Below are 13,513 nucleotides of genomic sequence, written 5' to 3' on the forward strand. Positions count from 1 at the left end.
GAACTCTGGACAGAAGTTCGCAACGTTGTTCAGGAGGCAGCAACAAAATACATCCCAAAGAAAGAGAAAACCAAGAAGGCAAAATGGCTGTCTGCTGAGACACTAGAAGTAGCCCAAGAAAGAAGGAAAGCAAAAGGCAACAGTGATAGGGGGAGATACACCCAATAAAATGCAAAATTCCAGAGGTTAGCCAGAAGAGATAAGGAATTATTTTTAAACAAGCTATGCGCGGAAGTGGAAGAAGACAATAGAATAGGAAGGACAAGAGACTTCTTCCAGAAAATTAGAAACATCGGAGGTAAATTCCAGGCAAAAATGGGTGTGATCAAAAACAAAGATGGCAAGGACCTAACAGAAGAAGAAGAGATCAAGAAAAGGTGGCAAGAATATACGGAAGACCTGTATAGGAAGGATAACAGTATCGGGGATAGCTTTGACAGTGTGGTCAGGGAGCTAGAGCCAGACATCCTGAAGAGTGAGGTTGAGTGGGCCTTAAGAAGCATTGCTAATAACAAGGCAGCAGGAGACGACGGCATCCCAGCTGAACTGTTCAAAATCTTGCAAGATGATGCTGTCAAGGTAATGCATGCTATATGCCAGCAAATTTGGAAAACACAAGAATGGCCATCAGATTGGAAAAAATCAACTTATATCCCCATACCAACAAAGGGAAACACTAAAGAATGTTCAAGCTATCGAACAGTGGCATTCATTTCACATGCCAGTAAGGTAATGCTCAAGATCCTGCAAGGTAGACTTCAGCATTCATGGAGCGAGAATTGCCAGATGTACAAGCTGGGTTCAGAAAAGGCAGAGGAACTAGGGACCAAATTGCCAATATCCGCTGGATAATGGAAAAAGCCAGGGAGTTTCAGAAAAACATCTATTTCTGCTTTATTGACTATTCTAAAGCTTCTGACTGTGTGGACCAGAACAAATTGTGGCAAGTTCTTAGCGGTATGGGGATACCAAGTCATCTTGTATGCCTCCTGAAGAATCTGTATAACAACCAAGTAGCAACAGTAAGAACAGACCACGGAACAACGGACTGGTTTAAGATGGGAAAGGAGTACGGCAGGGCTGTGTACTCTCACCCTACCTATTCAACTTGTACGCAGAACACATCATGCGACAAGCTGGACTTGAGGAATCCAAGGCTGGAGTTAAAATCGCTGGAGGAAACATTAACAGTCTCAGATATGCAGATGATACCACTTTGATGGCTGAAAGCGAAGAGGAACTGAGGAACCTTATGATGAAGGTGAAAGAAGAAAGTGCAAAAGCTGGCTTGCAGCTAAACCTCAAAAAAACCAAGATTATGGCAACCAGCTTGCTTGATAACTGGCAAATAGAGGGAGAAAATGTAGAAGCAGTGAAAGACTTTGTATTCCTAGGTGTGAAGATTACTGCGGATGCTGACTGCAGTCAGGAAATCAGAAGACGCTTAATCCTTGGGAGAAGAGCAATGACCAATCTCGATAAAATAGTCAAAAGCAGAGACATCACACTGACAACAAAGGCCCGCATAGTTAAAGCAATGGTGTTCCCCGAAGTAACATATGGCTGTGAGAGCTGGACCATAAGGAAGGCTGAGAGAAGGAAGATCGATGCTTTTGAACTGTGGTGTTGGAGGAAAATCCTGAGAGTGCCTTGGACTGCCAGAAGATCCAACCAGTCCATCCTCCAGGAAATCAAGCCAGACTGCTCACTGGAGGGAATGATATTAAAGGCAAAACTGAAGTACTTTGGCCACATAATGAGAAGACAGGACACCCTGGAGAAGATGCTGATGCTGGGGAGAGTGGAGGGCAAAAGGAAGAGGGGCCGACCAAGGGCAAGGTGGATGGATGATATTCTGGAGGTGACGGACTTGTCCCTGGGGGAGCTGGGGGTGTTGACGACCGACAGGAAGCTCTGGTGTGGGCTGGTCCATGAAGTCACGAAGAGTCGGAAGCGACTGAACGAATAAACAACAACAAACTTTGGGATGCAAAATTTCACCTCCATTAATGTTGGAAGCCCATTTATCACCCCCAAGTTCATCATCAACCCAAAACTCCAGGGCCTGAGTCCCCTGTACCTTTTCTAACAAGTAGTTGCTGATGTGTCCTCCGGTGGGATCTCCTTTGAAGTCAAAATTGATGTCCATGTACTTGCCAAACCGGCTGGAGTTGTCGTTGCGGCTGGTCTTGGCGTTGCCAAAGGCCTCCAGGACACGGTTGGATTTCAGCAAGATGTTTTTTACCCTGCAGAAAGCGGGGGACCGGGGAAGAACAGAAATGCAAAAGAGTTGCTGGGGTGCAGGGGTTACACCTGGCCTTCAAGTGGGGTTCTAGGGCTCCTTCTGGCCCCCAATGGGCCATTTGCCTTCTCTTTGCCTAACCTACTTCGCAGGGTTGTGAGGAAAAAGAAAGAAAAGAGTGGGGAGGGGTATACTTAGTTTATTTCATACATTTCCAGCCCCGTTTCCTGTCCTAGCCACTGCACCCTAGAGCAGCATTTCTCAACCTTAGCAACTTTAAGGCTGGCTGGGGAATTCTGGGAGTTAAAGTCCACTCATCTTAAAGCATGCTGGCTGGGGAATTATTATCGCTAAAGTCACTTACTTTTCCACTTCAGCCCTCTGGCTGGGATTTGTGATTGCAGCAATATACTGCATGATGTACTTGCTGGCCTCCGTCTTTCCAGCCCCACTTTCTCCTAAAAGAGACCATAATACAAGCAGGGGACAGTTTTTTTATCAGCAAAGACAGGCTGATCCACAGGAGCACCCGAATCTTGGTGGAATGGACCATGCAGTGTGTGTGCGCTGTGTTTCTGGCTCACACCCTACAGCCGTGTTTCTCAACCTTGGCCCCTTTCAGATGAGTGGACTTCAACTCCCAGAATTCCCCAGCCAGCAAAGCTGGCTGGGGGATTCTGGGAGTTGAAGTCCACACATCTGAAAGGGGCCAAGGTTGAGAAACACTGCCCTACAGCCTTGATCAATAATGTGCCATCAAGTGGGTGCAGATTCTTATCAACCACCTAGACAGACCTTCTCCAGGAGGATCTGCCCCCAGACTGGTCTTTCAGTCTTCCGACGTTGCACCCATTGATGCTGCGACTGAGTCCCTCCCGCTTGCTGCTGGCTGTCCCCTTCTTCTCTTCCCTTCCATCTTTCCCAGCACTATGGACTTCTCAAGTTTTTTTGCATAATGTGTCCAAAGTAGGACAATTTGTGCCTGATAATTAGCGCCTTGACTTAAAACTCTGGATTGATTGGTTTTATGAATCTTACAATCAATACGGCAACCAATCTTAGTTTAAAAAAAACCTATCATCACAGAGAATGATCTCTGCCATGTTTCTTTAACTCTGAAGAGTGCTAAGGTTTCGTTCGACTATGGGTAGCATTAAAAAATGTATTTATTTTCTAGTTACACCTATTCTCTATCTACCGGTAGTCCTCACTTAACGACCACAACTGAGACTGGAATTTCAGTTGCTAAGCTAAGCGGTCATTAAGTGAATCTGACCCAATTTTACAACCTTTTTTGCAGTGGTCATTAACCGAATCACTGCGGTAGTTAAGCAAACCACGTGGTCATTAAGTGAATCACGCGGTTCCCCATTGATTTTGCTTGCTAGAAGCTGGCTGGGAATGTCGGACATGGTGGTCACGTGACAGCAGGATGCTGCCAATGGTCATAAATGTGAAGCAGTCGCCAAGTGCCCAAATCGTGATCACATGACCATGGGGACACTGCAATGGTCGTAAGGGTGAGCACTGGTTGTAAGTCAGTTTTTTCAGCATTGTTGTAAGTCTGAACCATCACTAAATGAATGGTCATTAAGTGAGGACTACCTGTACGCCTGTGTAACATTCCTGAGGATATTGCCACATTTTACTGCATGTCAGAGTTAGATATAAGTGACGTGGGTTTTAGTAAGACTTACTCAAAGCATTTGCCACCCATCCTGGTGAGACACCCTTTAAAAGGACTGGGAAACTTTGGAGCAGAAGACACACCCATGTACAAAAGGGGTGCCCCTCCTAATTAGAGGGGCCCCAAAGTTTCCCTCTGAGGTTCTGCACAGACTCCATGACTCTTATCTCGATTATTGCATCATCTGTTCCTGGCAAAGGGGACTTGGCCTTGAAAATACGTGCTGGAGCTATGACTGGATGAGCCAGTGGTAAGGAACATGAGTAGCTCAGGGTTGGTCCATGGCATTACTGAGGTTCTCTGAACTTGGTTTTGAGGTTGCAGACGTCTCATGATAAATAAGCGTCATTAGTGAAGAAGTGTGGGAAAAGAACACCACCCTCCAAACAAGCCATCGTGTCATTCGGCTGTCAGCACCACCGTTCACACAGGAAGCTACCAACACATGGGTAAGAGAACCAGCAGGCAACTCACCGGCCAATCAGTTATCACCCACTTAACAAACATCCTGCTTCCTCTGGACCATCCTATCCAAGCAGGTACAAAACAGGCAAAACAGAAGGATCTAGACCAAGAAAGGCTACTTCTCCTAAAGTTCAGCACTCTGGTTGTCCCCTAGGAGGGCAGTGAAATTTCTGCCGCCCTCAAACGCCAAAACCAAGAACTGCAGCAGTGCAAGATGTGGTGATTCAGACACGAGCTTAATCATTAAGGTAAGCAACAATAGTAGCCCATTCCTAAAAGAATAAAGCTGCCAGGGTGAATCGGTTTGATTAAATGGTTAAAAAATATTGAATTGACCAAAGAGATTCCCCCCACTTAATTGGTCTGCATCTTTACTGCATACGTGTCTCTCCCGGTGCCCTCCAGGTGAGTTGGTGTCCCACCAAGGGTTAACTTGAAATCCAGTACATGGGGAGGACAGGAGGGGGGCAAAGGTTGATCATGCATTTTTGAAACAGAGGAAGGCCGGAAGGAATCTTATTTCAGAGCTCTTGTATTCACTTAAGCATTCATCTGTCATCAACGTCAAGCTAACATCCAACTTGATTAATCAACTATGATTTCTACAATTGGGTAACCATGCTACGAAAGGCAGAAACCCGCCTTTTTTGGATCAGGAAAGAAAAAGGGAGAGAGAGAGGAGACATACCTGAGATGACGATGCAGGTGTCCATGGCCCGGCGCTTCATGGCTTTGTACGCTGCATCAGCCACTGCATAGAGATGAGGTGGCCTCTCGTACAACTCTCGACCCCGATAATGCTCAATCACATCCTTCCCATAAAGCTCCAGTTGTTTGTATGGATTCATGGAGACCACAACTTCCCCAATGTATGTGTAGATGCGCCCCTTCTCAAACCTTGGGTGGCCAAAGAGAACAGAGTTAGGAAGGCATCCTGTATGCAACACTGCAGTGGCTATGCTAGGTGATGGATTTTGGAATACGCCTGGACGCCACCGGTTTGGGGAAAGCAGCACGTTTTATTGTTAGGAGGCTAACTTTAGGAGGAAACATCTGGCCAGTGTGGAAAGGGCACCGCAAAAGTTCAGGGGGAAGAAGAAGTAGGTGAACAATTGAAGATGAATTCGTCCAAGCTTCCTGGAGTGTCTCTCTGCTCAGGAAAGGCATGGAGTCTTGGGCCTGCCACCTTCTGTTCCCCTGGCTCTTCTGAATAGGGCACCCAGCTAATGCTGCCTCTGCCCATCCCTCACTTTGCTACTTGCAGGACTCAGGGTTGGTGGTGGTGATGGAAGCTCTTCTCTTATCTGTTTTGATGAGAATCTGCTTCATGGTTAAGAAATCAGCCCCTTCCTGTAAGCAAAAGGAAGGGTGGTTGGCTAGAACCGCCCTGGGTGCGTCAGCCAAGACGGGGAAGAAGGCTGGTAGTACCAGGAACAGACCTGTAGAGCACCAACTGCCTTCTCCAAAGCCCAAGAGCTGTCTTCTCCCCACGAAGGCAAGGTGGGAGACCTATGGATTGTCTCTGTGGTGGCCCCAACCTTCAGGAGGTTTTCCTGGCTCATACACAGACACTCTGGGGAGACTCTCAATGTGGGGAAAGGGCCTGCTGAGCTGGTAGTTTGACACTGGGGGTGGGTTGCTTGTGGAGATGGTTTACTGTGATTTTTAATACTTTCATGCTGTCTTCAGCACCAATTCTGAAGTGCTTTCTAGGTGAATTGCACCCGGAAGCCCTGTAGGATCCAGTGCAGCTCACAGAGCAGTGGTGTCCAATGGGTGTACCAGGCTGCCCATCAATGCTCGTGCCACCACATTTTGGATCAGCTAAAGCTTCCAAGTGGTCTTCAAGGGCAGCCTCTTGTAGAGCCCATGGCAACAGTTCACATGTGAGATTATGAGGTGCTTGGGGTGGAGATTTCCATCACTTGCTGGTGAGCTTCTCCCAGGCACCATGGGAACTCCTAATGCTCTATAACTGCCCACCCAAACGTCCGCAAGAAGACAACAAGGCTCAGAGAGCACCAAGGACTCCACAGTTTCTTCCTCTTTCCAACAAGGGACCACCCCATTTTTTCAACGCATGGACATCATGTCCCCCCTACAACAACACTCTTTGGCCCAACCGACTTCAGGGGGTAGCTGTTTGGGGGGACATGATGTCCACGCATTGAAAAAGTGGCAGTCTTGAGTCTCTCAAAGCTGAAAATTATTTGAACCATAAAGACATTAAGAACATGAAGGTATAGCCCTGAGCAAAACAGGGCAGCAGAAAGAAAGAATCCAAGCCTGTTAAGCACAATAAAGTGTCTTCTGGTTGGTAACGTCGGCCCCACCGTCTCCATCCACCAAATTGTTTCTTCGTGGGGCAGAATAGAGAAGGGATTCCCTGGTGTCCTACTTTCCATATCTATTCTGCTGCTGCTAAGTACATGAAGGGGCTAAAGCTGGAATTACCAAAAGCTAACCCTTTCCTAATTAGCTTTTCCCCCCCTAGCTGAACCAGATGGTGGGTGTCCTTGCACTAATCTGGATAGACCAGTGTTTCTCAACCTTGGCCGCTGGAAAATGTGTGGATAACTCCCAGGATTCCCCAGCCACCCATGCTGGCTGGGGAATTCTGGGAGTTGAAGTCCACACATCTTCCAGCGGCCAAGGTTGAGAAACACTGGGATAGAGGAAGTGTGCTGGTGGCACTCTAAACTGGAAATAACCTAGAGGAATTTTCCAACAGAATCCCAACCTCTTGCTGGCAGAAAAGAAAGGTCACAGGACCAGCAAAACCCTCCTAACGGAAAGAGAAACTCTGGAGCTTTGTTGCCCTTTAAAGATGATCGCAAAAGCTTTTGGGGATCCAAGAGGAACTTCATCAGATGAAGAGGGTGTTGTCTCAACAGGAGGAGCAGAGTTACGTTCTCTTTCTCATGCACACCACACATACTTCAGGAGGGTGTCAGGAGAAGAGCACCATGTCTTCTAAAAACTTGCCCAAGAAGTTGATTTATTTATTTTTAAGCTGCCACTATATTCCCTTGGCTTCTGCGGCAAGAACTAGCATGGCTACCCCACTGGGAAAAAAAATGGGTGGGTGGGGCTTCCGTAGAAGCGGCATCATCCTTCCTTGTAGCAAAAGCCACCATCTGTCCCTCTGGAATTGCAGGGACAAGGCTGGTACCTCCCCAGGGCCCCGAAGGAGGGAAATTGGTAAGCAAAAGGGCTGCCCCCCAACAAGCTTGGCATGCAAAGTGGTTCTTATACAGAGTTCAGTCCAGCTGATGCTCGCAGTGCCAACAGCCGCTTAGAAATAAGGACATCTTTGTTTCCTGCAGAGAAGAGCCGCAAGTGAGACACGCTTGGCTAGTTCATTTGTCAGCCCTACAAGGGGGAGGCTGTGAACAGAAGTGGCAGCTGAGGAATTTGCACACCTGCCCAAATGCAAATCCCAAAGATGCAAAACCTGCCTTCTTTCACCCGGTGGGGAGGTGGCTCTGCAGACCTTGCCCGGCCATTGGTCTCTTGGGGACATCAAGGACCAATGAAACGGCTGAGCTATGAGCCATTCAACATTTTCTTTCAAGTGGCCCCACCAATCCCAGGAGAGCTGATGGGGAGGGGAAATCAAACGTAAGGAGGGAGCCGCCAAGGAAGAGGAACTGAACTTGCTCCTCTGCCTGCTAGTGGGTGGCAAAGAGATGATTCTTCAGCTCTCCGGCAGCTTCAGCTTCACCCTGATGACCCCACAGATCCTTCCCTTTCATTTTCTTAGCAGTGTAAAAACTTCCCACCCACCCCCAACTTCCCACTCTAGCTGATAACCCTGGGATTTCTCACCCCTGTATTACCAAAGACTGACCCCACTCAACTGAGATCAACGAAGGCTGGAAAGACGCTACAATCCATGATGCCTGCCCTCACCCAGAATCACAGAATGGAAGCAATGCAAGGAACTTGGAGCTCTTCTTCTCCAACCCCCACCCAGTGGAGGAACCCCCCACTACAGCACCCCACCACAGATCCAGCAAGGGACAGCCCACCACCTCCAGAGCCAGGCAGTTCCACAGTTGAAGGGATCCTACCATGAGGACATTCTTCCTGACGCCCAAACTCTGCTTCCTCGTCATTTAAACTCAACTGTTTTCTGACTTGTTTTTGGACACAACTCAGAACAATCCTGCTCTGTCTTCTACATCAGGGCTCCTCAACCTCGGCAACTCTAAGCTGTGTGGACTTCAACTCAAAGGAGTTGAAATCCCCACAGCTTAGAGTTGCCGAGGTTGAGGAACCCTGTTCTACATGACAGCCCTCCGGGGATTTCCCACAGTCTTCTCTTCTCCAGGCTAAACTTATCCAACCGTTCCTCATTCAGGTTTTCCTTCTGGGCCCGTTATAACCTTGGGTGCTCTCCTCCAACTATGCTTTCATTTGCCAAGATGTGGTGGCCAGAACTGCACTGTTCACCACACATATGGTATTGTTTCGAACAAGAAGCAAGTGCAGCCACACCTCACGAGTGCTACTTCTGTGTTGGATTGTTTCAAAACCCCCTTACTCTTGAATCATTTAAATTCTTTCTCAGCACCGTTGTTCCCCCTATATTCAGTGACACATGACCCAAAGTCAAAAGTCATTCCATGCATCAAATGAAGCAAGTTCACAAAAGCTTCTGCCTTGTAATAAACCGTGTTAGTTGGAAAAGGGGCTGCCGGACGCCCTCTGATTTTTTGTCACCGTAGACCAGCATGGCTCTCTCCCACAAAGATCCAGAGTTAGGAAGTTAGAATAGATGAGGCCTTAAAATGAAAAGGAAGGGGATTTGGGGGAGAGGGAAACTCCTGGTGGTCCTAGCTAAGTCTCTCTCCCAGATGCAGTCCAAAATCTCTCTTCCCTGGCATGCAGGCTAGCATTTTGCTAGTACAATACCTGTGTAAGTAGTAGTAAAGTCTGAACAGGGGGTCTTCAATTCTCTTTAGGTAATGACTTGGTTCAAGCCAACCACAGAAGTTTAGAGACAGGATGCCCCTGAAGAATGGGACTCTTCATTCTCAAAGTACCAGATTTACAGAGTTGTCTGCTACAGCTCTGGACATACTCTATCAGAAGATGTTTCACCCAATATGCATTATTCCTCCTAAAACTAGTTTTCTACCCCCCTAACCATCTCTGTTCCCTTTCTTCTGCCAGCCAAGTCTGTTCTAGAGTAAGATGTTCACAGCTGGAGCCACGTTCAACTCTGAGTTCCAACATTAAACCTCAGGGCTGCCCAGCGGATGGGCAGAAGTTTCAGCTTGACTGAAGGATGGACTTTCCCGCCACACCACGTAACAACTCTCTGCTGCAAGATTGGCAATGGCTGTGCCAGCCTCCAGGTTCTGAGGCAGCAGGCTGGTAAACGTCAGTTGGGAGGGCACAGAATGAAAAAGGTCTCCATCAGTTATATGAGGCTCCAGAAATCTCTACTTGATTATTCTGGAACAAGTCCCTTAGACAAGGGTTCCCCAACCTTGGCCACTCTAAGCTGTGCGGACTTCAACTCCCAGAATTCCCCAGCCAGTTTTGCTTTTCAATTCTGGGAGTTGAAGTCCGCACAGCTTAGTGGCCAAGGTTGGGGAACCCTGCCTTAGAACATCTTGAAGCAATGGATGCCACAGACCACTTGGGTTTTGCTCAAAACAGGATATGGCTTCCCCAGCACCATCATTCACTTTTTTCCCCCTTCCAAATATTACCTCAGCTTCAGATTCTCCAGGAAGTCCTCCATAGTGACCTGGTCCAGGAGAACAAAGTCAGCTTTTCCATACTCTAGACTCTCTTGCTCTGCCATGTTCCTGGGGAAGGTAGCCCACTTGCCAGGGCAAAGAAAACTGTTCTCCTCAGCAGAGGAAAGAAGAGCGAGTCAGAATGGGTGGTTTCCTTCCGAGTGAGGTGGAGCTTGTGGTTAGCAAAAATAACTGTCTCTTTCCAGGTCCACCCCCTTGATGTGTCAGAACCTGGGACATCTCTTTATGGGTGGATCAGATAGGATGGATAGATTCCCTCTAGAGAAGAGGGCTCCAGAGTCACCCACCTAGGACCCTAAACCATGTAGATCACCAGAGAGGACATCTAATGTCTCCAGAGGAGTCTGTTGAGACAGTGAAGCTGTGAAGAGGACTGCCTATGTTGTTGCTGTGATTCAGTCAGTCACTTCTGACTCCCTCTAGATATAAACTAAGGGCTGTTTCCATAGATCTGAAATTTTAGGGGTTGGTTGGGGGAATGAAACATTTGTCAGTTGAATTATGCAAGGGATGCACAAGCAGGGTGTCAAATCAGGCATTTAAAGATGTAAGATGTCTCCCTTGCTTCCTGATGAGGCACCTTCACAAAGCAACGAAACGCATTTCACTTCCAAGTGCCGCCAAGATCCTTAGGCCGTTTCTACAGCAGAAGGCACACTAACTTTGCACACTTAACCCTCTTGGCTTAAAGACCTAAGAGCTTATTCAGGTGGGGAAAAGGCCAACTGTCACAAGGAACTCATAACCAAGTTATTACCGTGCAGAGTAAGATGGGGCACCCACTCTCCCAGAAACAGTGGGAATAGCAGCTACGACTCAAACCTTGGTTTCTCCACCACTTGGCACGTTCTACCAATTTCTTCCTCCCTATGATACAGCCCCCGCAACAATGGGTGCCAACACTGGAACAGCCGGGCATGTGGTGCGAGACCAAACGGCATTTCGCTGTGTTACACCTGGGGTCGTCATGGGCCACGGACTTGGGAATTCTGGGAGTTGAAGTCCGCACCTCTTCAAGCTGCCAAGGTTGAGAAACGCTGCCTTCACCTCTACACCAAACTGGTTCTCTAAAATCTGAAGGGGGCCCGATAGCCCCTTCCCAACTAACCAATTTTATTGAAGACACCAGCTTTCCTGAGCTGATGACTTCAAATTGCAAGTCTTCCGCCAGAAGCTGTTTTGCCACTTTTGAGGCTCGGCTCTGGCCTGCGGTTGGTAACGTCACTTCCCCTTTCTCACGCGACCTGCTTGCAAGGCAGCTGCTCCACCCTCAAACCAGCCGCAGTGTTGACTGCAAGCAGGCTTTGAAGGCAGCGCGTTCCCCAACAGAAGAGCCCCGTGGACGCTCAGCCCGCAAGTGGGGACCTGTACACAAAGCCCACGTTCTGCAGAAAAATAGAACCACTTGGCCATGGCATCTGGCCGGTCCAATTCTTTGAAAAGCCAGCCTAAAAAAGCAGCTCAAGTGAAGACATAAAACAGTAGGAAATCTAATTACATCAGTTGAGATACCTGAGGACGTTTTTTAGTAGCAATTCCCTTCTGCAGGCCCCAGGCTGGGGAAGGCATAACAACACACCCAGAGAGAAAAGACATGTTTTGGCTGCAATGGTACCTTTTGCTGAAAAATGAAAACAAAGGGAGACAGATTGCTCCAGACATGGGGTCATTTATTCTTTATTGAATGTTCCCTGGGAAGATACAGACACGCCTCTTTCTGTTAAGCGACAGGAGAACACCCCCCCCGGAGAATCACAGCGCAGGTGGCAGCTGCAAATGTTCAAAGCGGTCCTTCCTTTACCCCGTTGCTTAGGACCTCTCAGGAGACTGAGAGATGAGCTTCATTCATCTCTTTCCAGAAGCCTAAATTCAAGAAGGCGGAAACCCCCCATATACCCTCAAGTGGCATGAGCCAAACACGGCCCTTATTGTCATCTCTCTCTGAAGAACCTTCCATTTGTCAACCACAGACTTCCTCATTTCAGCTGTCTCAATTCAGCCAGGCTGCGATGACTCAGAAGGAACCGAGACTGGCCTGCGGGTGCCCACAGCCACTTCCCCTTCCGCCTTCAGGGCAAGATGCGCTTGGTGGATGATGGGTGGACTCTCATGGTGATGGGTTCTGGAAGCCCCTGCCCAAACAGCTAGGGAGCACAGTGACCAGGCGCGGCCTCTTCCTAGGGCAACCTGGAACACAGGAGCTGAGAGCTTCAAGACCACACGCTTTAAAATTCACACCCTGTGAGTGTAAAGGTATTCTCTTCCAAGCAAAACTTTGCTACTTCCTGCAAGACAACTCCAACTTATTTCAGCATCATTTAATATGCATACTGTTTCAAAAATGAACCCCACTCCATGTTTAAAAATGCACTGACACTCCTGTGTCTTTTTTTTTAAAGGTCAAACACTGCTTTTATCTCTGCGAGGGATTACTTCCCCACCCCCTCATTATTATTTTGGGTCCAGAAAAAGTTTCACTTCTACCATGAGATACGGTCCAACATCTGTGCAGCCAGGAGGAGCCAGAAGCAGCTGCTTTTCAGATGCTGCCTGTGACCCTTATGCTTTGAAGCATCCAGAAACCAGGAGGAGCACCTGCTGTTACTCTGTTAAAGCAAAATTAAATTTGTACGAAGTGGATTTTAGCCCACAAAAGCTTGTACATAATTTGCCAGGTTTTAGAGTTACCACAAGGCTGTTTTACCTCATGGTGCTAACCTCATCAACTTCCTTTTACAAACAGGTAAAGAAACACCTGGCTGACTTCTTCTGAGCTTGGAAGCTAAGCGGAGTCAGGCTTGTTAATATCTGGATGGGAGGCCTCAGGGCTATAGGCTAGAAACAGTGAAAAAACCTTCCCTGGGAAACAGCAAACCGTGGTTTGCATTGCTGCCAAGAAAACCATATGGCCGAGCCTAGACTGTCACCAGGAACTGGCTCTGTTCGAAAAGTCTTTACTTTCTACAGAAACGCAAATTTATTTATTCATTTATCTATCTATCTATCTAATTTATCCCCGCCCATCTCCTCCCGTCGGAGGCCTCTGGGCGGGTTTACAACAAGTGATTAAAACCATCACAATACAAAAAACAAAATACAGTAAATATACTATAAATAGAAATTAAAAATAAAGAATAAAAAATCCAAGCGGTGAAGCATCTAAAACAGGCCATGTGTGGGAGGAGTGGTCTATAACAACCATCCCCATGTAACTCTATTCCCCTCTCCACCCCAAGCGAGGCGGCAGAACCAGGTCTTCAGACTCCGCCGAAAGGCCAGGGACAACCTCACCTCCGGGAGCAGCATGTTCCACAGGGCGGGAGCTATTGCGGAGAAGGCCCGCTT

General features: G+C 47.8%; 1 protein-coding gene across 2 annotated transcripts in view; it reads right to left on the reverse strand.

The window, feature by feature from the left end:
• Nucleotides 1-10,272, reverse strand: part of MYO1G (myosin IG) — a 68,350-nt gene extending 58,078 nt beyond the window's left edge. For both annotated transcript variants that reach the window (XR_010067922.1, XM_063303217.1), the window contains exons 1-4: nt 10,118-10,272; nt 5,083-5,291; nt 2,607-2,700; nt 2,081-2,246 (exon numbers count right to left, since the gene is read on the reverse strand). Coding sequence is in view for 1 of the 2 variants with exons in the window: in XM_063303217.1 (XP_063159287.1) it covers nt 2,081-2,246; nt 2,607-2,700; nt 5,083-5,291; nt 10,118-10,212 (564 nt within the window). In the remaining variant the exon portion in view is untranslated. The remainder of the gene's footprint in view (nt 1-2,080; nt 2,247-2,606; nt 2,701-5,082; nt 5,292-10,117) is intronic.
• Nucleotides 10,273-13,513: the final 3,241 nt, after the last annotated feature.

Source organism: Candoia aspera, chromosome 4 (assembly GCF_035149785.1).
Source record: "Candoia aspera isolate rCanAsp1 chromosome 4, rCanAsp1.hap2, whole genome shotgun sequence".
NCBI lineage: Eukaryota > Metazoa > Chordata > Lepidosauria > Squamata > Boidae > Candoia > Candoia aspera.